This window comes from Aquarana catesbeiana, linkage group LG11 (assembly GCF_042186555.1).
Source record: "Aquarana catesbeiana isolate 2022-GZ linkage group LG11, ASM4218655v1, whole genome shotgun sequence".
Taxonomy (NCBI): domain Eukaryota; kingdom Metazoa; phylum Chordata; class Amphibia; order Anura; family Ranidae; genus Aquarana; species Aquarana catesbeiana.
The window spans coordinates 115,015,036-115,040,905 of NC_133334.1; the positions used below are offsets into that span (position 1 = coordinate 115,015,036).

A 25,870-nucleotide genomic window follows, 5' to 3' on the forward strand; every position below is an offset into this window, starting at 1 on the left:
GGGTTTTTATTCAATTTAAATTACCTATATTTCCATTTTATTTATTTTTTAATTATACTAGCGCTGCACCATTATATATTTTTAGAAAGCACAGACTGTCCAGCTCACAGGATTTTTGGCAGGTCCCACTTATTGAAAATGTATAACAAAGTGCTTTTAATGGTATACGTAACAGACAATACAGGACAAAATAAGATACGTTTATTGATAGGGTTTTAAATACACCTTAAGCTCTACCTACTTTCAACAAATCTCATCCCTTCATAATAATAAATTAGGATTAACAAATTATGGGGTTAATTTTTTTGTTTGGATGGAGTGGGGAGTGATTAGAGCCCCTGTTGGGTTTTTATTACTATCTAGGGCCCCATTAAACAGAGATTGTTTTATCACTTCCTGCCCTGCTGACAACAGTTTCATCACACAGGGCTTGAAAATCTGCAACAGAAACACAGAAAATCTGCAAGGTGCTAGCCTTCCTCTACCCTACTAGAGAAAATCATTTTTATTTTTGTCTCTGTTGATGTTAAAGAGTTTCTCTTACTTCCTGTCGGGTGAATTGCTATCAGCAGAACAGGAAATGAGGGTCAATTTCTCCAACACAGCCCTGGATAGGTTCCCAGCATGAGTTCTAATCCTCCCAATGTCTCTTCAAAACTAGGAAAAATAATTTGGCTTGATACTTTTTATGTTTTATTTTCGAAGTAGAGAAACATTCCAAAATATAACATTTCAATATGCTTTTTTTTAATTTATTTTTTTATATATTGTACTAAATCGCTAACCAGCACTGAACACTCGTAAACAAATTTTTTATTGAAATATTTTTGTAACAGATGACCTTCCATATTGCAGTTCATTCTTTAGCATTTAATCTAACAGACGTCAGATGGAGATAAATATAGATTAAAGTTTAACCAGACATGCCTGATATACCATGCCTGACATCAAAGCTGTGTACTTTTATAGCACAATGACTAATGTTTCCATGAAGACTGGTTAGCTACAGAAGGGGAGTCTAAAGTACATCAAATGTCACACAGGTTACAGGAATTTCTCCTCTTATCAAGGAATTAAAGTGCATAATAATGCATTTAATATTTCCTTGTTATTATCTTTACAGCAAAAACAAGTAATACACAAAACATCCAGTGATTCTAGTCCTTCATTAGTCAGGCTCCTCCTAAAAGCTATAATGCCCACTGGTCAATGGTCGAAACATTAACTGTATTCTCTTTAAAGTAGAACTTTAGGCAAAAATTTTTCCCATTTTGGATAGATTAATAAGGGTTATAACCTGATTTATTTTTTTATTTTTTTGCCATTTGTGTCCCAGTGAGGAGATTTCCCTTTACTTCCTGTGCCATAGCCAAACAGGAAGTGAGACTAAATCCCTACAAATTAAGGGAAATCCTTGGACCCCCAGGTAACCAGAATTAGTTTCCCCATTGGAAGATTTCTCCTCTATTACATTTCTGGGGACAACCCAACATTTGTGATTTTCTATACTTTCACTTTCAATGAGAATGGTAAACAGGACAAATAGAGAAGGGAAATCTCCTTAACTGGGACACTGACAAGCATTCAAATCCCTTTGCACTCTATCCAAAATTAAAAAAAAATGCCTTTAGTTATACTTTAAGAGTTCAGTAGTGAGAAATCCTTGTTCTGTCCATCCAGGAGTCTCACCCTTCCTGCTGCAGCAAGATGAGACTTTGTGCTAGTGTTATACTCCCAAACTAGAGCTCTAAAACTAAAAGAAGCCAACAAATTGATTAAAGCTATCAAAATCAAATCAGAACAGATGTAATAAGTTCAGAATGACTCAATGGGCTCAGCAATATCTAAGAGGATATAGTTGCGGTTTAAACTAAACATAGACATTTCATTTTTTTTCTTGTTCATACAATGGGCTGAATGAGAGAAAATTAATCGATTCTCCCATCCAATTGGAGTAGCTCTAAACCTGATCACTAAAATCTAATGTGAGGTATAACATACATTATACTGTATCTCCTGCATTGTCATTCTGTCATTTGTCCCCCTGGTAGAGACTACAAGTGGCTGTGCTGACACACATTGTGCCCCTTTATCACTATAGTAAACCCCCAATGAGAAATGCCATGCAGTCATTCCTGGAGTACATGAATGTAGATAGGAAGTGGCTGGAGGAAGTCAGCACTGAGATGCTAAACATGAAAGAAAAAATGTAAAAACAGTGTTTTATGAAAAAAAAAAATATGGGGGCAATTTATCAAAGCATCTGGCGCAGCTGTGCCAGCTTCCATCTTCAGTTTGATCTGTTAAAGTGTACCTTAACTTTAAAATCTAAGTGATATTATCCTGACATTAATGTTTTTGTTTGTGTTTTTTTGTTTTGTTTGTTTAACTTGTACCATTTATTGGTGCTGCAAAATAGCACTATATAAATTTTCATCTAGGCAAGAATGGCATTCCCCCTTTTTTCAGCCCCCCTGTGCAGAGGGGGGGTCCTGGGCGAGCCCTTTAACACATCATAGCACACGTGGGTTTTCCCCAGCCGTGGGGTTTCCCATGCATGTGCAAATATGGCTATTAGGGAATTCCTACCTCCCAACATTTTGAAATGGGAATGAGGGACACATGCAGTATTAGCAAAAGTAGAACACATCCCCTGCCATGCCCACTTAAAGAAGAATTCTACTAAATAAACTATTAATTAAACCCACAAGTGCTTCTTTTTTTAACACTACTATTCCTTTATACTGGCTTTTGAAATATACAAATTCAACAAATTAGAAACTGGATGAAAGGTTTAGCACTGTAAAACACTTTTTGATAGATAAATAGTGCATTTTATATACAACTATATAGATCAGACCAAAATCAGGGACAAATGAGGAGGAAAGAGGGACAGAGGGACTTTATCCAAATCAGGGACAGTCCCTAGAAATCAAGGACAGTTGGGAGCTATGGGGTATTCCAGAAACCTTGCTGTCTTTACACATGTGCAAGAAATCACATGCACAGATGTGCAGAAGGGCTCTGCCAGGACCCAAAGGCTGGACAGATTTCTTCTGCACATCGGCACACAAATTATATTGGTGGCTCCGGAGAGGGACACAGAGCTGGTACTGAGCGAGACTGAATTTCTGCCTTAGGCTTTGTAAATGAGAGATAGAAGCAGATTGGTTGCCATGCACAGATACTGCAGATTCTGGGTGCTCTGTTTTGTATACATTTCCCTCAATGTTTTAACAAACTAATTGTCATCCAGTAAGCTTCCTATTACATGAACAGTCCAGTCATGTCTGCATGTCAATTTTTCAAGCTCCATGTAAAGTCTGGTACACACTAGGTTGAACGGAAAAAAACTGTCAGCTCTGGTCAGAGCCGCTGTACTCACTATGCAATGTAAGTACAGTGATCTCCCCTGCTGAGCTCTTGTGTTCTGATGGGGATGCCCCCCCCCCCCTCCCCCGCCAGAACACGCCAACCAGCGCGGGATCGGGAGTCGATCGGCTGATGGTTTTCCAGCATGCTTGTCCAACAGACCAACATGCACACAGGCCGAATCTCAGCTGCTTTTGTTTTTTAACTGGCAAATGTCTCCCGACATTCGACCCGTGTGTACCCGGCTTAAAGCGAAGCTCCACCCAAAAGGGAAAACTCCGCTTGTTTGCTCCCCCCCCCCTTCCGCTGCCACATTTGGCACCTTTCAGGGGGTAAGGGGAGCAGGTACCTGTTTTTGACTCTTGCCGAGGACCTCGCTGCAGGAAGTTCGGCCCCACTTCTCCTTCCCCTGCACCGGGCCATTCAGAAAGCGCAGCTCGCTTGGTGCATGCGCAGCAGGGAACAAGCTGTAAAGCTGCAAGGCTTCACTGACAGGTTCCCTTACAACAAAAGGTGGCGGCAGCACCCGAGAGCTGATTGAAAAATCAGCTTAGGGGGGGCCGACATTGCGGGACCCCTGGACAGTTAAGTGTCCTAATATTAAAAGTCAGCAGCTACAGTATTTGTAACTGCTGATTTTTAATTTTTGGAGAGGGGGTGGGGACTGGAGCTCCACTTTAAGTCTATGGACAGTAAGATATAAACAGACTTGTGTGCTCTTACATTTGATTACCTCCAAGGCCATCTAGATTGGGAAAAAAATGGAAAATGTCTGTGTCCTTTTCTGTTTTTATGGACCTAAACATGACAGATCTGAGGTAAGCAGATGTAAGTGGACACAAGTCCATTAAGATCTAATATGGGGCCGGAAAACTCTGTTTTTTTTAAATGCAGGAAAACATTAAAGGACACGAAAAGTGACATCCATTCCATTATTCTCTGATTCAGAAATTATTCCTGTTCACAGATCCCCTGCTGATCAGACTGGACACATCCTGTGTGAAAGGGGCACAGTGTTTAGATTTACTGTAACCAACTGGCACTGCTTCTCATCATATGAGGCGTCTTACTAAACAGGACAGCTGGAAAGCTGAGGGAATTTGTTCAGTTATAATAATGATGTCTCCCTCAGTTTTGAATATGCCGAAACCAAAAGCTTTAGTAGTAGTCCTGCTTTCTATAAAGACATACAATCACTGTGTCATCAATTCTAACACTCACTGCTTGTTCAGTCCTGGTAACGCTCCCGGTGTAGCCATAATTGAGACATACTTTTGTTGAGATCGTGGTACATGGCATGAAGAACGGCGGTTTATCATCTGCGTCAAAGATGTCAATCACTATGCTTGCCGTAGCGCTGTGGCTAGGACGTGCAGCAGGATCCAGTGTGTCCTGAAATGATACATTCAAAGTTAAAAGCGGTGAGTTTTCAGTGTTTGGAGTTTCGCATGTGAAATGTAAGTTATTTAATGATAGTTAAAACATGCATACATCCGGGCGCGGCAATAATGTGAATGAGGATTCTGGGAGGTGGGAATTTTACTTGTTTTAGCAATTATTTTGACGTTTCCATGATGGTCATTGTTGTGTGACTACTGAATCATCTACTGACAGCATTCTGGTCTGTGTGTCAACAATTCCCCATAGTCTTCTTAAAATCTCTTTACTGACAGACACACAAAGCAGCAGCTGTTATAAACACCAGAAGGCTGATTGGAGTGCTGGTTGGACTTTAAAAAGTATTGGACACAAAACGACATGATATTTGTGCCTTAGCTTCCCCCGCTTCACCAAATCCCCCTGATGGAAATCTACAGAAAGAGGTTCAGTGATTAAAACTAAAGCGGGGACACAACCATCAGCACTCAGAGTTAAAGGAGAAATATAGGCAAAGCTTTTTTGGCTGTATTTCTCCTATGGTTTACAAGAGCGCAGTTCTTTCTGCACTCCTGTGGCCCATTTTCAGCTGACAGCGGACTAAAGCCCTCTGTTGTCTGACATCACAGAGCCAGCTTAACCTCTGAAAATATCCCAACCATATGGCTGGGATCCACCCAGAAGCTTGGATTGGCAGCTTGCTCAGTCTGTCAGCGAACCGCTAAGAGCCTGAGCCAGCCCCTGCCACCCCCTCCACAGCTCAGCGCTCCAGTGAGCACTGGAGGGACAGAGCAAAGAGCTGGTGACTGACAGTCCCAGCTCTCTGCAGTCTGAAGAAAGAGAGCTAAGTGATCAGTGGTGTTTGATCACTCAGTTCTCAGGCTTACAGCTGGTGGGGAACAGATGTAGCATCGGATCTTAGGTAATTGTATTTTTGTTCTTTTTTAACCCAAATTCATGCTTCACTTTTAAAGGGTTACAAATTTGGTTGGGTTACTTCAGTCCATGTGGTTCCTCTAAATTACTGAATATCCATAGCCTTGCAGCTCCCACCAGATTGGGGAAACCTTGAGCAATACTAAAAAAAAAAAAACAGACAGAAATTGCACCAGCATTGTGTAAAATTCTCAATACAATTGTATTAAGGAATAGGTAAACCTAACATTTCATATTCCTGACATGTTCCCATTGCATGTATGTTCCTGCCAGTCCCTTTGCTTTCCTATTAAAAATTGACCACACTAGGCATGAGAGCAATGAGTGGTCAGTGTTCTGGCTGTGCTGGGAACTCAACCTGCTCTCCTCCAATGATCAGACTTGTGCTGACACCCCTCCCTCTGCACAGCCATTCGCTGGCAAGACCAGTGTTCTGCTGTTTCTCCTCCCCTAGCTCTCTAAGCTCCTTATGCAGCTGAGAACAGAGAATATGTGATCACTTATAAAAAAGTAAAAACAGGTGTTTATAATGTTTTTTATATATACACTAATGTTTTGCCTCTCATTTCTATTTTAAACTGAGTGGGTTGTTTTACCAGGTGAGGATTTACATATACGTTAAAGCTGAATTTCAGGTATGATTTTTATTGCATACTTACGTTGATCCAGCTTGGACCAATGTAAGTATGCATATCTCATACCTGAGAGGCTTGCTGGAGAAGTTGACAATCACTGTAGTAGTTGACTCTACTACAGTAATAGCCACGATCTGCTAGGTTCTATGCCATGTGGCCTTCTCTCTGCATATGTATGCCCCCCCCCCAGTACACAATGGCACGGCGGCCCTGTCTGTGTTGATGGGGGAATCGAGTGAATTTACAGGTTGCAGGAAAGAAATTCTCTCTGTGTATGGCCTGGATAACATTTGCTTAGCTTTTAAAAGTCACCCATTGAAGGCAAGTACAAGCCCTCTGTTATTACTACAAGCATTGATGGTCAGTGGCATTTTAAAAAACCCCAATCTCCCTTCCTCCCCTATCATTCGTGGTCATTTAATTCTAAAAATTCCCAAAACAACTCTGTGGCCTTGGTTCATTAAATAAATTCTCCTCCTTCCCCTTCCTCCATTATGAGAAGAACGGGCGGGCTCTCCTATGTAAACAGTACAACTGTTTTTATTTGAGACTCACTATTTACCGCTTGCTGACCAGCCGCCGTCATTTTACTGTGGCAGGTCAACACGATCCCGCGAACCGTCGTAGCTATACGTCGGCTCGCGGGATCAAGACAACAGGTGCGTGCTTGCACGCTGCACAGCCGGGGTGCTGATGCTCGTGGCCGACGGTCGCGATGACCCCTGGCCACGAGCGATCGCGAGCACGAGAGACAGAACAGGGACGAGTGTATAAACACACACGTCCCTGTTCTGTTCTGAGAGGAGTGACAGATCGTGTGTTCCTATTAGCTAGGAACCACGATCAGTCACTTCCTCTAGTCAGTCCCCTCCCCCTTCAGTTCGAAACACACACTAGGGAACACAGTTAACCCCTTGATCACCCCCTAGTGTTAACCCCTTCCCTGTCAGTGACATTTTTACAGTAATCAGTGCATTTTTATAGCACTGATCACTGTATAAATGACAATGGTCCCAAAAATGTGTCAAAAGTGTCCGATGTGTCCGCCATAATGTCGCAGTCCCAATAAAAATTGCAGATCGCCGCGATTACTTAAAAAAAAAAAATTTTTTTTACTAAAAAAAATAATAAAAATGCTCTAATTCTATCCCCTATTTTGTAGACGCTATAGCTTTTGCGCAAACCAATCAATATACGTTTATTGCAATTTTTTTACCAAAAATATGTAGAAGAATACATATCGGCCTAAACTGAGAAAAAAATTGCTTTTTTTTAAAAAAAAAATATGAGGATATTTATTATAGCAAAAAGGACATCAATTTTGTTTGGGTGCAGTGTCGTACGACCGCGCAATTCTCAGTTAAAGCGACGCAGTGTCGAATCACAAAAAATGTCCCGGTCACTCAGCAGCCAAAGATTCCGGTGCTGAAGTGGTCAAGAATGACCACACCTACAATAATGTATGACTGTATGCAAAGGGAGGAAGTTTATTAGCCAGGCGCTCCAGTAATTTGCATAAAATAACTGTTTTTTTCATTTGTTATAATAATTTACCATAATACCTTACCCGTACAGTAAGATTCAGATTTACTTTAGGAGCATCATCAAAATCCAGACGTTTATTCACTAGGATAACCGGGTTGGTTTCAGAGGAGAGGCGAACGTATGCAAGAGAATTCTAAAAAAGACAACACAACAATTCAAATCTTGCATAAATTTAGGGTCATATTTACTGTGAAAATGGCAGTGCTGATATACAAAAATGGTTGAAAATAAATGTCAATGAATGTCAAAATAGTACTTTATTTAAAATAAAACATGGTAATTGTTTGGGACACACTGTGCTTTCGATATTTAAATGTATTTATTTAGTTTACATATACTTATGCAAATGTACAGCTTTGTGTCCTTCAGACACATTGAACTACAAATTGTCACCTAATGGTGCTCCTTCGTTGTGAAGCCTCCATGTGCACCCCTGATGGCAGTCATGCCAACATACATTGCGCAGGCATGGTCTACTTATGTTGCTTTTAGGCAGCCCAGAACACTGAAGTGCAGCTGATGCAGGCATGAACATACAGTATGTAGACAGAATGTGGCTAAAGGGGATAGATGAAAAAAAGTATATATAAAGGTAAAAACATTTTTAAAAAAAGCCATGGCAGCTGTTTACTACGGCTTCTATAAATGAAACATGGGTGGATGAATAAAAGGTCTGCCCCCTCCATTATTAGATCCTATTTCATTCATAGATGCTATAGTACGGTTTCAATGAAAGGAGAAGCTGGAAAGGGCAGGCATAGTCCGCCACTCTTGATGAGTGCCTGTTACAGCTCTACTGGCTCTATTAACCCACACTGCACTGGAAGATTATGGCATTGGGGAGGGGGAGGATTTCTACCAAAAGAGGAGACAGCAGCACAAGGGAAATATGGCAACGGTTGTAATGTCGTTTGTGCTGATTCAGTTTTTTTTTTTAGTAAACTTAGGCTTTAAAGTCTAACGATATGACAACATTTGTAATAAGTGGGCACAACTCAAAAAAAAAAAAAAAAAAAGAGAAAAAAAAAATTCAGGTTAGTATCTCTTTAAATTTTACCATGCTTGTCACATGGACTTTAAGCAGGAAACACGTTTTCTTCTAGAATTTTCGTGGATTTGGGGCTATATAAGACTCTCTTGGCAGTTGATCTGGATCGGCTTGACAAGCTCTGTCTGCTGTAATACTAGAGCTATAATATGGGAGCTCGCCAGCTTTGACAGGTCATGAAGACACTTGTGAGGAAGGTCCTGAAGAAGGCAGCGACGAAATGAGGGGAGGAGTGGCTGTGCCTGGCATTGACAGAAGAAGAGCCAGCATCGGAGATGGACGCAGTGGAACGTCTGGTTCCCCCGAGATGAGCCGAGCCAGAGCCTGAGCCAAGTCAGCTATAAAGCCCTGCCACGGTCCAGCTCTCTCCAGCCAGCAGGCTTCAGCGGAGCCTCCTGTCACAATGGCCGGGGTCCTCGGCTGCGTTGGGTCAAAGGGAGAGGACCCGGCCACCGGAGGAGGAATGTGACATCCCAGTGTCCCAGCGAGTTGGCCGGCGGTTCAAGAAAATGAGACGGCTTTCTTGCCATCCCTGATTTGCATCAGTGAGGGGCGTGGGTGGGCATGGCGCTCCCCGCCTCCCGGCAGAGTGGCTCCTTCTTCAGCAGCAGAAGGCTCAATGCAGGCTTCCCCGGTTTCCAGGACAATGGCACCATAGATAGGCTGTCCAGGCTGAATACAGTGGTGGCTTCTCAGGCTTCAGCATCCCTGGTGAGATCTGCAGCTGGCAATCCGCCCACACAAGGTGACAACATTCCAGTCATTCCTATTCACTCACAGACTCTTCAGGTGAGTGAGTCCTCTCAGAGATTGCTCATTACTCAGTTGATTAACTCTTTAGTAAAATTTACTGAATCTCTGTCTACTCAACAGCTGTTGTCTGTGTCTTCCTCTGCTAATGTATGGTCTGCACCTTCTACCCCTGCTCATGTTACTAATGTTAATCCTTGTGTCGAATCAATTAACACTCCTGTTGTCAATGCTTCTGCTTCTTCTGTCCCTGAACTCTGTTACAAAGAGGTTTTGCCATGTGAAATGTCTCCGTTGGGATATCACTTGCCTCCCTCTATTAAAGAAAAGATTTGGAAGGGTGATTTTATAGATTTGTTATCTTTACTCCCTAATTCAAAGAATTTTGCAAACAAAAATGATAAAAGATCTGATGATGGTGCTGAGAATAGGCGGCGTCCGGTCACTAGATCTTTTTATAACTGGTTGTGGGCCTTCTGCATTTTTTCAGCTGTTATGGGTGAGAAACATCCTGAAAAGTACAGCGGTTTATTGCAGCATTTGGAGCACATGCTTGAGGCTTACAAGAATTTTGGCGGTTTTGGCTGGTTCAATTACGATGAATCCTTCTGCCAAAAAAATGCAATTTATCCTAATCTTAAATGGGGGATGAAGGATGCGGGCTTACAGTTAAACCTCATCTACCCCCAGAAGCTTGTTTTTTCAAAACAGCCAACAACAAATCCTAATATTGCATCTGTGTATAAAAAGGGTGTATGTTATGCTTACAATGAAACCCAGTGCAAATGGTCAACTTCATGGCGTTATAGGTATGAACAAACTTTTTGTTTTGGCACTCACCCTGTAGCCAAGTGTTTTCAAATTACCTCACATAATCAAGCCTCAAGGGAGAATTCCAAAAGCCTGCAAACCAGTGAGGCTGGGAAAAATGTACCCCTGGCTACTGCTATACCAGACAGGGAGAAGGCCCAGCTTTTAATTGACAGGTTTTCCACAGGTTTCAAGCATCCTGTTTTTCTGGTTCTGGTTGCCATGTGGTTAACAATTTAAAGTCAGTTGTAATCCATAGCGAGGTGGTGAGGGAAAAATTAATTAAAGCGGAGTTTTGTGAAAAAAACATTTTTTAGATGTCAGCAGCTGCAAATACTGCAGCTGCTGACTTTTAAAATAAGGACACTTACCTGTCCCGGGGTCCAGCGATGTCGGCACCCGAGACCGAACCATCCTTCGATCCTCGGGTGCTGCCGCCGCCATTCTCACTGAGGGAATCGGGAAGTGAAGCGTTGTGGCTTCACTGCCCGGTTCCCTACTGCGCATGCGCGAGTCGCCCTGCGCGTCTACACTGGTCCCCGTTGTGTTGTGGGAACTGTGTATTTCCCACAACAGGGGTGGGTGGGGAGTCTGCGGCTAGCTGCGGCTAGCTATACCCGGAAGTTGGTGCAGATACCTGTATTATACAGGTATCTGCACCCCCCTCCCCCCTGAAAGGTGCCAATTGTTACACCGGAGGGGGGGAGGAATCCGATGAGCGGAAGTTCCACTTTAGGGTGGAACTCCGCTTTAAAGAAATTTCAGCAGGCAGGGTAGCAGCTCTTTTTCTTTTGAGAACTTTCGCATATCTCTTTTAGGCTTGGTAACTAAGAAGGAGCCCAACTTTTATCACCTCACCCATCATCTTTCTTTCCCCAAGGGACATTGTTTGAATGACAAAATTGATGCATTATCTTCCATTACATATGTGACTTTTGATCATGCGATTCAGCTCATAAGGCGATTTGGTCATGGTGCGCTATGAGGAAAAGCAGATATAAAATCAGCTTTTAGATTACTACCTATCTCTCCAGATTTTTTTATTTTATTTATTTCAGGTACTTATATAGCGCTGTCAATTTACGCAGCGCTTTACATATTCATTGTACATTCACATCAGTCCCTACCCTCAAGGAGCTTACAATCTAAGGTCCCTAACTCACATTCATACAGTACATACTAGGGACAATTTAGACAGGATCCAATGAACCTACCAGCATGTCTTTGGAGTGTGGGAGGAAACCCACGCAGGCACAGGGAGAACATGCAAACTCCAAGCAGGTAGTGTCGTGGTTGGGATTTGAACCAGCGACCCTTCTTACTGCTAGGTGAGAGTGCTACCCACTAGACCACTGTGATTCTTTTATTACTTTAGATTTTTGTTTTGAGGGTTGTTTTTTCTATGATATGTGCCTTCCAATAGGGTGCTCCCTGTCTTGCCATTATTGTGAAGTCTTTGCCACCTTTCTTCTGTGGGTCCTTGTTTATGAATCCATATTTATTATTATTATTATACAGGATATATATATAGCGTCAACAGTTTGCGCAGTGCTTTACAATGTTGGTGCAATTACAATACAATTAAATACTGGAGGAATCAGAGGACCCTGCTCATTAGAGCTTACAATCTAGGTTATGACAGCATAATTCATTATTTGGATGACTTCCTTTTTATCAGTCCTCCAGATTCCCCTATTTGTTCATTACTGCTGTGCCTATTTTTTCTCATTTAAGAGTTTTTTGGTATTCCTCTTGCTAGTGAAAAAACTGTTTTTCCGTCACCAATTATTGAATTTTTGGGGATCAACATTGATACGTCTTTGTTTCAGTACCAGCTTCCCCCACTTAAAATTGTAAGGCTTCAATCCTTGATTTCCTTTTTTTCTGCGACTAAAGAAGGTTTTATTCAAAGAACCTCAATCTCTTTTAAGCCTCCTTGCTCTTGCGACACAGATAATGCCAATGGGCAGAATTTTTTCGAGGCTATTGTCATTGGCTATGTCTGGTTTTAAATCCCTTTTTTCTCATATTCGTATTACTTTTGACCTAAAAGACAAGTTGTTAGTATGGTCATAATTTTTAGCTGATTACAACGGTCTGTCATTTTTTCAGGAGGATTTAGTTTTTTCTGCGGACCTTGATTTATACACAGATTCTCTGGGCTTTGGTTCATGGCCTTAATCTTGGGTAGCAAACAAAGCCACAAAGAACATAGTCTTAGAGCTTTTTCCAATCGTGGCATTTGAAATCAGGCGAGATTATTTTGCCAATAAAAGGATCATTATTAATTCAGATAAAAATGGTGTGATTTTTGCCATAAATTACCTATCTTCCAAATCTATATTGGTAATAAAACTTTTACATCATCTGGTTTTGTTATGTTTACGATTCAATATTTGGGTAAAAGCAAAATTTGTTCCAGGTAAGCAGTATGTTATTGCTGACACGTTCTCGCTTCTAGATGGCTTGTTTCAGACAAATTCTGCCAGATGCAGACATAGTCGGTTATGCCTGCCCAAGTCATCTGTGGGACTTGATCTAACACCAGCTATATCTGTTATTAAAAATTCAGTTGCTCCTAGAACATGGACTGATAATTCAGTTGCATGGCAAAGGTGGCTCTTATTTAATAAAGACTTAGGTCTTTCAGGATACTCCCCTACCAAGCAATTGGTTTTAGCTTTTCGTTGTTCCCTCATGCAACTACAATTCTCTTTCAATCATATTAATACAACTTTAGAGGGGATTCCTTTTTTCTAAAACTTCATAATTTACCTGCCTGTAATAATTTTTTCTTTGTCCGGCAAGCTCTTAAGGGATATGGAAAAAAATGTAATGCCAGATATAAGCGTTTGTGATTCAGAATACGAAGCGTTGTTATTTCATTCAGCCTTTGTTCTGATTTTCTTTGCTGCGCTCAGTATTTCTGAAATGTTGCCAAATGAGAAAAAGAGCTTGTCTGGTTCAATGAGATTTCTGTTTTTGATAGTAAGGTTCTTATTTTTATTAGAAGATCAAAAACTGATCAAGCTGGCAAAAGTCCCTTGGCTCACTTTATATGCTTGTGGTGACTCCATTATTTGCCCTCTTAGTTTAAAAAATATCTCTCTTTTAGGCCTTCATGCTCAGGTAATTTATTAGTACATTTGGATTTTTTCTCCTCTTACAAAATTTCAATTTTCAGCAGTTTTTAAACGCTGTCTTTCTCATTTAGGCCTTTTTCATCTCAAATTTTCCCCTCATTCATTTTGAATTGGAGCCACAGAAGCCGCTATGATGATGCCTCGATGATGCTGTCATTATGAAGTTAGGTAGATGGGAGTCGCAGAGATATAATCTTTATATTCGTTCTAACTTATTTCCCTGATTTTGTAGGTGTCACGTCTTACATATGGATAGTTGGACAATCCTATGTCTAATGGGCTCATAAATGAGCATCCCAGTGTTGTTACACTTCCAATCTATCTTTACCTTCAGATAATTTTCGAGTCCTTTGGAAAGGTATACGGGGTCTACCATGGACTAATCTTTTCTTTCACCTTTCTAGTTTATCTCAGTTATGGCCATCTCCATCCATCTTGATAATTCATATAGGTGGAAATGACGCTGGTCAAATCAAAAACACAAGACTTAATTTTTCTGATCAAACGGGATTTGCAGCATCTCAAGCTCTCTTTTCCCAACACTTGTATTGTATTCTCGGAGATTGTGTCTCGTCTTATCTGGTTATCTTCCCCTGAAGGTAAACCTCTTGAGAAGATTAAAAGACGAGTCAATCGATCTGTTCAGAAGTTCATGCCGCTGCTTTTTCCTTCCATCGTGTAGCTTTGGAAGAGAGGCTTTTCTGGCTTGTACAGACAAGATGGTGTTCATTTGTCTGATGTTGGCATAGACATTTTTTAATTTTCTAACAGAAAGTTTGGCATAGACATTTTTAACCTAGGCCTGCAGAATATGATTGAAATGGCCTTAGTTTTGGGGTAGGCTGGGCTTTTGTTTTCAACAAACCCCGGCTGGTGGGGACTTTGCTTAATTAATTTTTCGCTCGAGTTCTATGACTGGGTGATATTTACATTTTTTGAAATATATTTATTTATTTATGTTTTAATTAAGTTGAATGTATTCTATTCAATAGCAATGAAGGTGCCACAGCCATATTAATACCATATTGCTGTGTGTTTGTTTCTTTATTTTTAGTATTATGAAATATTGGTATAGTTGCTTATAAGTGTGCGTCCTACAGTCCCATGTCACTTGTGCTGCTTTTTTTTGGAAACTAAAGCCTCGTACACACGATAGGATTTTCCGATGGGAAATGTGTGATGACAGGCTGTTGGTGGAAAATCCAACTGTTTGTATGCTCGATCGGACAATTGTCGGATTTTCTGCGGACAAATGTTGTATAGCAGATTTTAAAATTTGCCGCGGACAAATGTCTGTTGTCAGATTTTTGGAGCGTGTGTACACTAGTCCGTCGGACAAAAGTCCAAGGTACAAACACGCATGCTCGGAAGCAAGGACGAGCCAGAAGCGGTCGGTCTTGTAAACTAGCGTTCGTAATGGAGAATTTAGATCTGTTACGTGACAAACTATGAAATCTCGAAATGCAGCGCACATTCTCTTCTTCTTTAACGGGATAATAATGAAGCTGCTTTGCTGGTGATACTGATGGAGTGATTGCAAACAAATTTTCAAAGGCTTTTTTTTTCTAGTGATATCAAGAATAATATTATTATGCTTTTTTTTTTTTTATTTGGGCAAGTTACCACAACACCATTATCCCATAGTTTTTAAGATCAAAGATACAACTATGTTGGTGTCCCTTGTCAATTTTATATTATATTTTTTTAAATGTAACTGCCTACTCCCAAATTGTCATTTGAAGTAAAACACATAGCCAAGTATTATTCTCCACAATTTTTTTATTGTGCATTAAAAAAATAAAACAAATAAAATTAGACATGCTATCTGCCAATAGAACTTAACCAAAAATGCATTCTATTTATCCAAAAATATAGAAAATATACCAAATCAAATCATTATTATTCAACAAAAAAATAAAATAAAAGCCTCATGCATGTGTCCTGCTTTTTAATATAGGAGGTCAACAATGCCAAGAGTTGGCGAAAGCAGGGGTCCGTCATCCAGACATAATTCAGAAAAACATCTGGAATATTCTCCTAGAGCTCCGGCAGCAAAGGCATATGACATAATTGGCCACGATTAATAAAGCAACCAATTTTTGGTCCAAGAAATCCTCCTCCTCCTGTTCCTGGACTGGACTTGGGTCAAAGTAATAACTCCAAGGCCAATAATAAATAACACGTTATCTCCTCCGATTCCGCAACATGGCTGGTTGACGAACGTCCGTTCAGAAACGAACTGAAAAGCGCGAAATGAAAAGCGTGAAATGAAAAGTGTGAAATGAAAAGTGTGAAATGAAAAGTGGGAATCAACACTCACCAAACTTCTACTAACACGAAATTATCAGAAGGAGCCCAAAGGGTGGCGCTAAAGAGCTGAAAAACAACACAGTACGTTACTACGTTCGTATTTGTTGGCCAACAATTCCTTGCCGTTTGCATGCAAGACAAGTTTGGGCCAACGCCCTTCGGACAAAAGTCCACAGTTTTGTTGGCCAACAATCCGATCGTGTGTACGAGGCTTTAGGCTTTAAAGTCTACTGAAAACTTTGAGAGAGAATGTAAACCTCGATCCCTTAGGGCCCATTTACACTATGCGCTGCATTGACTTAAAATGCACTACGTTAAGGAAGCGATTCATTTTCATATCTTTTTTTTTTTTACAGGGCATCACTGTACAATGCACAGATAGTTCACATCTGTGTGTTGTGGTGCGCTAAAACACACAAGCATTGAGGTGTGCTGGCAAGGTGCATTGGATGGCAATTGAAACAGCACCACAATGCAGCCCACAGACATGCATTAATGTGCAATACTACACTGCATCAATGTAAATGGGCGCTTAAACCTGAATAGTTTTACAATCCAAAAGGCAGTGCTTCTGGGAAAGCAAACCATTTTATGTCCAGAGATGATACAACTGACAATCTAAAGTGTTTAGTCCCTCCTAGACAGACCATAAAAAGAGGGCAGGATCATAATCATATGTTTAAAAATCTTTTACATTAAATAATAAAAGGGATACAATAATAACTATAACTGTAAGAAGGTCTGTTGATATATTATTAGGCCTCACATGGTGGCTGTTGCAAAAATGTAACAGAATTTTAAAACTGCAAAACAAGAATGAATCTACACTAAAAAAATAACAAAACCAAAATTATTATTATTATTATTCAGGATTTATATAGCGCCAACAGTTTACGCAGCGCTTTACAATATAAAAGGGAGACAATACAGTTATAATACAATAAAATACAAGAGGATTAAGAGAGCCCTGCTCAGAAGAGCTTACAATCTAATAGGGTGGGGCAGGTGGTACAAAAGGTTGTAACTGTGGGGAATGAGCTGGTGGAAGTGGTAGGAGATTAGTTGGAGACGTGATAGGCTTTCCTGAAGAGATGAGTTTTCAGGGATCGCCTGAAGGTAGCAAGAGTAGGGGATAGCCGGGTAGATGGAGGTAGCGAGTTCCAGAGGATGGGAGAGGCTGGAAATCCTGGAGACGAGCATGGGAGGAGGAGATGAGAGAGCTTGAAAGCAGGAGGTCTTGAGAGGAGCGTAGAGGTCGATTTGGATGATATTTGGAGACAAGATTAGTGATGTAGCTCGGGGCAGAGTTGTGAATGGCTTTGTACGTTGTGGTTAGTATTTATTTCAATGCTTATTTCAATAAAATAATTATATCAAAACACAACAACTATTGATAAAAAGTCCATAAAGTCAACATAGTTTCTATTTTGTGGCTCCTTTCCACTTCATCTGCCAATCAGTGAACATTCCTCAGAAATGCCCATGATCTTCCAATTGAATTTTGACACTGTCTGTCAAGTCTCAGTTCTCTAGTACTGATTTATGTTTTTGTGTCTGCCTAATAAAAATAATGATATTATGTGGAGGTGATTTCTCATCTTGACCTTTCAGGCCGACTAATGCTAAAAGATTCATTACATTCAGGGCCACCATTCATACCAGATGCGGTGGTACTGCCCTAGCAGTTATTTCTAGTGCATTCCTAAGGCATAAACAAGGCAAAATGCCTTGTTCCTTATGGTGTCAATTCATGCCACAGTGTTGCTATGGGGTGTGCTGAAGTAAGTGCTATATCCTTTCCATAATAAAAAGGATATAACTAATGTGAGTGCTTTCCAGTGCTTTCCATGTTTGAATTATTTCAAATGACTTTTAAAGATACTGTACTTCTAAAGCTCAAACTTTTTTTGTTAGGTTTAAATAGAGAATTGAAGAATTGAAACCCATGTACAGTTTTTATTTGCTGTCTTTGTCTCATTCATGACATTTCACTTCATAAAATGATGTAAGAGGAAATCTTTCCAAAATGAGGGTACATTTCAGTGGTCCCCAGTGTAGCAAGACCCCCAAAGGAGCAGCTTTTTATTGCTTCAGTCTGTTGCTCTGTCTCTCAACTCCAAAGAACTGCCCCAGCCCCTCTGGCACACCTAGCAAGATGGTTAATAGAATAACCTGATAATAATACACAACACAGTTCTGTACTTCAAGTTTACTTGGAGTAGAATAAAGTTTAGATTAACATTAGTCAGCCAAAGCAGTCAGTAACACTATGCAACAAATAAAGGGGTAAATAACAATATACACAGATTAAATAGGCTCCCGCAAACATGCTATTGATGTGTGTCAAATGCTATGGCTAAAGGGGAATCCCAGGCCGGCCTATAACACTTCCAATACACACAAAGAAATGATTTTAAACACTCGCGGAGTGTCCCCTTTAAGAGCTACCTCAGTAATGTACTATGAGCAAAGTTTTGCATTTATTCTCTTCACCGGCATGTAGGAGCTCTGTGGATAAAGGTCTCTCAATATAAGAGAGTGATGAGGAGGAATGTAAGTAGCTGGTGCTGTGATGTAGCACTCCTCTATGTGATCCAGATAATAGGTGCCTGTTCACAGCATTCAGGTGTGGTATCTTATGGAATGCAATAAGGTTCCTGGGCAAAGCCCTCTCACCAATCCTATACGCAATCAGCGGTCCTCCACAGAGCGATCAATCAACTTTCCTGGCTGCAGACGTGTCACGATTGCGTCCTGTCTTTGAGCTGTTGAAACGGCCTCTCCCGTGAATGTTCCCTGTGGCTGCAGAGCGTCTTGCTGGAGCATGCAGGTTCTGTTCCTCTGGGCTGGGCTGCAGACTGTGTGCCCCTTGGTAGGCCGTAATCCCCCTCATACACAGCAACAGAGGGGTTGCTCTCCTGATGGCATCCAGGAACAAGGCTTTTTGGCTTAGTCCCTCCCTGTCTTTTATAGTCTCTCCCACAATCCTCCTGACTCTGAGCAGTGCAGCCTGGGATTTGCAATCCTGTGTCCTTACACAGTCAATCAGGCTGCCCTGCGTTTAGACTTCATATTCCACACTTCCCTGCTGCTGTTTCCTGGTGATTGGCTCTCAGTTTCTTCCAATAGGGAGGCTACAGAGCAGGCAGTTCTGTGTGTCTCTGTGTGTGTGAGAAAAGAGGAAGGGGGATGAAAAAGCTCACGCAGCTGCTAGCAGGCAGCTCTCCCTCTATGGATTCAGCCTGGAGAGGTAGCTGCTACACCAGTGTTATAGTCCGAGGTTGGCTGTAGATCGTCTCCCGCAATGAAAGGTCCTATATTTAGGGGATGTCATTGCAAGCCAGAGGGAGGGATTTACTGTAAGCAGAGCGGCAACTGATGCTGAGTGTTGAAACACGGCATAATTGGATGGAGAGATATGAGACATGGAATCTACAAGGTACGTCGCTAGTAGACACCAATGAGGGGACACAATTTTCCAAAGACTATTGACAAAGGGACATCATTTCTCGCATTGACACAGGGGCACCATTTCTCCCAAAGACCACTAACACTGGTGATGAGGCACTGTTCCTCCCACTGATCACTGTTACAAGGACCTTTAATACTCTCACTGACCACTAACTGTAATGGACGTGCGTACTGGGCAGACAAATAACTCATAAAATAGTAACAGCACAGCCAGAATATCAACATATTTACTTTCCTCATTTGATTTGTAATGTTTCTAGTCCAAACACCCCTATGTCAGACCATATGGGGAACCACTGGCACCCCTTATCCTCCTAGGTAATGTAGACATCTGCCATATTTATATTCATTCCGAAGCAAATTTCATGCTGGACAATAATATGTATGTTAGCAGTCTGTAAATGGTAGGTATTCAGAGATATGAATATTTATGAAAACTGCATCTGGAACTTGGTCATAAACACAGTGACACCCCATGGCCTCTCCTCAACTGATTAAGTGGTCAGAAGGTCTCTGACAACACCCCCGTGATATCAGAGAAAAAGGAGACTGCTCCTGAAGTTGACTGCTCTTATGTACCATCAATAAAAAGAAGACCTGTCAAGTTATGAGAGCTAATTGATCACTTTGCTTACACACTGAAAGAGGATTAGCAAGTATTCTTCATTTTCAACTCCTTTTTATCTCTCTGTTGCTTTTCTTCCTTTGTAACACCCTTTTCTGTAAATATTTTATTTGCACCATTTTTACCTTTTTTTCAATATTAAACCCTGCAAACTAAAAGAATCCCTGTCTCTTAAAGAGTGCTACTGTAGTATAAATCTCTGAACATACAGTACCTGACTGTGGTGACAGTGTGTGTTACAGACGTTTATTCTAAAATCATAGTTGTTATTGCTAAGATTGTGAGTTTCCGCCTTCTCTGTAAAAAGGTGGTGGTGGCAGTTTAAAGGGTAAATTGCTTAATTTACCTAACACACTGACAATTGCTCTAAGGCTGCTGGCACCTAGGTTGAGCTGTAAAATCTTTGTGCAGCAGAGAGTGGCATTGTTATGTATGCGAGAGCGCGGTGTGAGACTTGCCAGTCCTTTGTCACAAATTGCTGAGAAGGGCAAGGGTCCTATACTGCATTCCGTCACACTGACATTGGGGCATTTTTTAATCCCCCTGACCACTGACACCAGGGCATATATTATTCCTACTGACCAATAATGTTAGGGCATTTTCCCACTGACCAATGACACCAACACATTTACTACTCCCATTGACTACCAATGATGAGGCATTTATCACTGATGCCGGGGACGTTATCACTCCCACTGACCACTGACACAGGGATTTTTTTATTCTATTGGCCACAGTTCAGCCCCACAAACATCTATCAGGCAGTGAACTGGCCCTTTGTCTAAAAGATCCTCTCATATACAGCTATTTTGTCTAAAATGTCCTCTCTTAGACAGCTGTCAAATTGACACTTCCGCTCACCTCCTGTTCTGTTAACAACTGTAAAAATTTGGATTTCCCAACAAAATCTGTCCCAGTGGCAATTGTTACCAGGATAAATGAAGAATGTAAATCTTCCCACCCAGCAAGAACACAGACAGCAATAAAAAATACTAACCCTTCACCATTCTAAAAAATGTCGACTATAGGTATACTGCACTTTCCTCAGTGTCACTGAATACATATAGAAGGGCACACGTGAGATGATAGCTCCACTAAGATAACTCTTTATTCTTTGATTTAATCAGAATGTATCTTCCTGATAACTTAGAAGCAAAATCATCTGATTTCTGTTCCCCAAGTGGGCACTTGTGGGTTATGCCATCCCACTGAAAGTTAGTACAAGATGTTGCAAAAACCCGTATCTCACATTCCGTTCCATGAGATCACCCAATCTTCTGCTCCCTAACAGGGAATCTTGCAATTCTTCACTAAAACCTGGCCCTGATTAATGACCTGTCCTACAATGGGAATCCTGATCATGGACCACTTTATTCTTAAAGCGAAGTTCCACCCAAAAATGGAACTTCCGCTTTTCGGAATCCTCCCCCCCTTCAGGGTCACATTTGGCACTTTTCAGGGGGGAGGGGGGAGCAGATACCTGTCTAATATAGGTATTTTGCTTCCACTTCCGGGCATAGATAGCCGAGCCATCCGCGGGTAGCTACGCCACTTCCGTTGCCTTCTCCATCCCCCCCACTGTCTTCTGGGAGACACACAGGTCCCAGAAGACAGCAGGACCAGTGGGATTGCATAGCGCGAGTTGTGCATGCGCAGTAGGGAACCAGGAAGTGAAGCCGCAAGGCTTCACTTCCTGATTCCCTTAATGAAGATGGCGGCACCTCCACCCGAGAGCCAAGGGACGGGTAGGCTTTAGATGCCGACATCGCGGGCGCCATGTACAGGCAAGTGTCTTTATTTTATTTTAGTATTTGTAGCTGCTGACTTTGAAAAAAAAAAATTAGGCGGAACTCCGCTTTAATGATCTGAGCACCCATGTCCCAAGCATGCGTGGACAGTTGTCTTTGGCCCAACAAATATTCAATATGCTCATCTCTTGTTTACAGATAAAATATTTATTTTGGAGCAAATCCAGATATCACAATATCCTGTCAAATGGTGCAGGCCACTAGAATTGACCTAGAGAATGCCAGTTATGTTCCCTGAATTTATCAGGTGGGGAAGGAACCAAAAACTACTAGGCTGCAAATACAAAGAAAAATCACTAACACTCAAAGCTGTTTCTGAACATTCTGCAATACGTTTCTTTAAATATTGGTAACAGAGATAATATCACCATCATAAAGGATGCAATTTCAAATTAAACTTTGACATTTGTGTATATAGACAGATCTTTCAATTATTATATGCTACTCACCACATTGCCACTTAGCGTATAGTAGAGGGTATCCTGGTCAGCATCTTCAGCTTCAATCGCATTACCTATTGGACTGTTAACTTGTAGAGCCTTAAGAAACATAACGTGTTATATATTTGAACTTGAAAGAGATAAACAAAAATATTGCCAATGGTCTATCTACTGTGTATTGCAGTAATAAACCTGATGACAAAAAAAATCTAAATAACTACAGCTCATTAAATCAGTATTTAGCAATGTTATGTAATAATTTTACCTGGACCTCAGTAATACCTGATCTGGAATAAGCTTTCAATTTATCTCTCAATTGAGAGAGGTGAATACATTCTTGACATTGCACAATACATGCATTGTAGGAGGAACATACTGGCAAGATGATGTTATCAGTCTGCTGCAAACCAGAGGAAGCATTTTCCCAGCCTTTTGTCTGAGTTATGTCCCGTACACACGGTTGGATTTTCCGATGGAAAATGTCCGATCGGAGCGCGTTGTCGGAAATTCCGACCGTGTGTGGGCTCCATCGGACATTTTCCATCGGATTTTCCGACACACAAAGTTGGAGAGCAGGAGATAAAATTTTCCGACAACAAAATCCGTTGTCGGAAATTCCGATCGTGTGTACAGAAATCCGACGGACAAAGTGCCACGCATGCTCAGAATAAATAAAGAGATGAACGCTATTGGCCACTGCCCCGTTTATAGTCCCGACGTACGTGTTTTACGTCACCGCGTTTAGAACGATCGGATTTTCCGACAACTTTGTGTGACCGTGTGTATGCAAGACAAGTTTGAGCCAACATCCGTCGGAAAAAATCCTGGGATTTTGTTGTCGGAATGTCCGAACAAAGTCCGACCGTGTGTACGGGGCATAAGAGTACAGAGTAGTGAGTTACAGAGTAAACGCTCTGTTCAGTGCATTTTTTTCTGTTACGGCAGGACAGAAGGTAAAAGGTAAGAGGGCTAATCTTTATGAAACTTTGATGGATTTTTATACTGGCTGTTCACAGGGTGAAAAGCAACTGAAAGATTGGGCTGTATTGGTGGGATGGACTGTTACACGGGCTAGTCACACATCAAGAGTAAGTAGACCCACACTAAAAGGATTAGTAATAATCCACCAACTAAGTGGAGAAAACTAAAATGTTCTCTAAAGCTGGTTATACATGGTTAGTTTTTTTCATTCAGCCAACAGATACCCTCATCCACACAAATGAGGTGGATGGAGGAATCCACCCCCACCCTAGGACATTGTATTGGGGCCTGCCACTCTCAGAATGCACTGATCAGCGTCTACAGCCACTGATCGAAAAAGTTTTTTCAGCATGTCTCTTCAACAGAAAATGATGAAACAATCACACCACAATCAATAACACGGGGACATGACCTCAGACTAGCAGGAGGAACGTTCAACACTTATCTTAGCCTAGCACCCTCTAGCTTAGTGTGCTAGTGTGATTTTGTTCCTGTTGTGTAGGTAAATTGTTTGGCTTAGCTGAGAGCCAAGCCTGTGTTTGAATCTGGGTCAGGGTAAGTGAACCATGGAGGCTGCAATGACCCATCAGGCACATCTCCGATACCTCCCCCTACTTGCTGAAACTTTGCAGAAGCTTCCAGAAGAGTGGGAGGGAGGTTAGGAAGAGCTGCCTGAAGTATTATTGAGGGCCTCAACCAATACTTGGCCAAATGGACTGGCAGGGGAGGGGACCACTTAAATACTCTGGGTCAGGCCAGCAGGGGCAGTGAAGTTTGAGTGGAAGTTGGAGATGGCGTGCTGAGGAGGCTGTCGGTGGGCCCTTGAGGGTAACCCCCTAGCCTGGGGGGGGGGGTGACATCAGACCTGGGGCTCGGGTGCAGGAGGGATCCTGGGCCTCGGGTGCAGGAGTGAGCACGTCCAAGAGATCTCCAGGTAGAAGACAGCTGGATGGCTGCTGAGTGAGACAGTCCAGGAGGACAGAGAGACAGCCTAAGAGGACTGAGGAGTGAGAGTCTGAGATAGTTGTAGAGTCAGTCTGGGAGGACTGTGGAAGATTAGCCAGGAGGGCTAGTGAAAGGGGCAGCTGCAGCCAGGTGGGCTGGCAGTGCCTGTAGAGGTGGTGCTGAGATCAGTAGCCACATGAAGGCAGCTGGACACTGGGTCTTTTCTACACACCAAAGGGTCAGCCTGTAAAGGGCTGTTACTGGATCTGGCTGAGTGCCTTGTCAGATCCCCAAACAGTGTACCAGCTGGGCCTGAGTGTTTCTGCAAGCAAGATATGTGCAGGAGGCAGAAGAGAAGTGTATATATGGACCGAGTTCCTTTTGCTGAAGAGTTAAGTGGGCATCCCGTAATACTCCTTTCCCCATCCAAGTAACCCTAATAAACAAAACAAACAAAGTTGCTGGACTGTTTCCTGACTCAAGTGTGCTGTGGAAATTCGGTGTGCCTGACTGTGCAGGGTGGGGAATCCTTATTCAGCAGCGGCTCCTACGGGGGGAAGCTCTACATTAGAAAGTATTTTTTACCAAAAAATGTGATGCTTGGAATAGACTTACTGCAGAATTAGTGAGTCAGTGAACAGTAAGTAAGTAAGTAGATCTAGACTCAGACAAAAAAGTAAAAAAAATATATATATTAATATCTATATCTTCAGTGCCTTGAAAAAGTATCCACGCCCCTTAAAATTTTCCACATTTTGTCATGTAACAACCAAAAATGTAAATGTATTTTATCAGGATTTTGTGTGATAGACCAACACAGAGTGGCAAATAAAATATGTGAAAAGTGTGGTGTGCATTTGTATTCAGCCCCCCTGAGTCAATACTTTGTAGAACCACCTTTTGCTGCAATTACAGTTCTAAGACTTTTTGGGTATGTCTCTACCAGCTTTGCACATTTAGAGAGTAAAATTGTTGCCTATTCTTCTTTGAAAATTAGCTCAAGCTCAGTCAGATTGGATGGAGAGCATCTGTGAACAGCATTTTTCAAGTCTTGCCACAGAGTCTCAATTGGATTTAGGTCTTGCCATTCTAACACATGAACCAATGCTGTATCCTGGCCTAGGCCAACAAGGCCCAGGCCTAGGGCAGCACTTTGCAGGGGGGCAGCACGGAAAGAGTCCCCGCCGGCTTGCGACACACTGTTGGTGTAGCACCAGTCTTATGGGGCAGACTGGGTTGAGAGGCAAATTAGTCTAGCACCCCCATAAAGCGGCCTCACTGCTTCCGGTATGCAGGCGGTTGGCATTCCGCAACTGGGGGGGGGGGTGGCGCCGCTTCTAATTTTGACTGTCCTATCATCTTGGACCACAAACCTTCCTCACTGTGCTATCTGTTTTCTGCTGCACCATTGGTATGGTCATATCTTCTTAGTCCTCTCCATAAAATTAGCAGAAATTTGTGCTTAAAGTAGAACTCTAGGCAACACTTTTTTTTTCATTATCGATAGAGTAAGGTAGGGTTATAACCCCTGTCAGTTTATTTTTTATCATCCCTGTCCCATTGCAGAAATTTTCCTTCACTTCCTGCCCCATAACCAAACAGGAAGTGAGAGGAAATCTATGCAAATTAACCACTTCAGCCCCGGAAGGATTTACCCCCTTCCTGACCAGAGCA

At 41.8% G+C, this 25,870-nt stretch overlaps 1 protein-coding gene across 1 annotated transcript in view; it reads right to left on the reverse strand.

Moving 5' to 3' along the window:
• Positions 1-25,870, reverse strand: part of CDHR5 (cadherin related family member 5) — a 154,225-nt gene that overhangs the window by 39,828 nt on the left and 88,527 nt on the right. The window contains exons 5-7 of the mRNA XM_073604923.1: positions 22,280-22,369; positions 7,888-7,998; positions 4,594-4,764 (exon numbers count right to left, since the gene is read on the reverse strand). Coding sequence (XP_073461024.1) covers positions 4,594-4,764; positions 7,888-7,998; positions 22,280-22,369 — 372 coding nt within the window. The remainder of the gene's footprint in view (positions 1-4,593; positions 4,765-7,887; positions 7,999-22,279; positions 22,370-25,870) is intronic.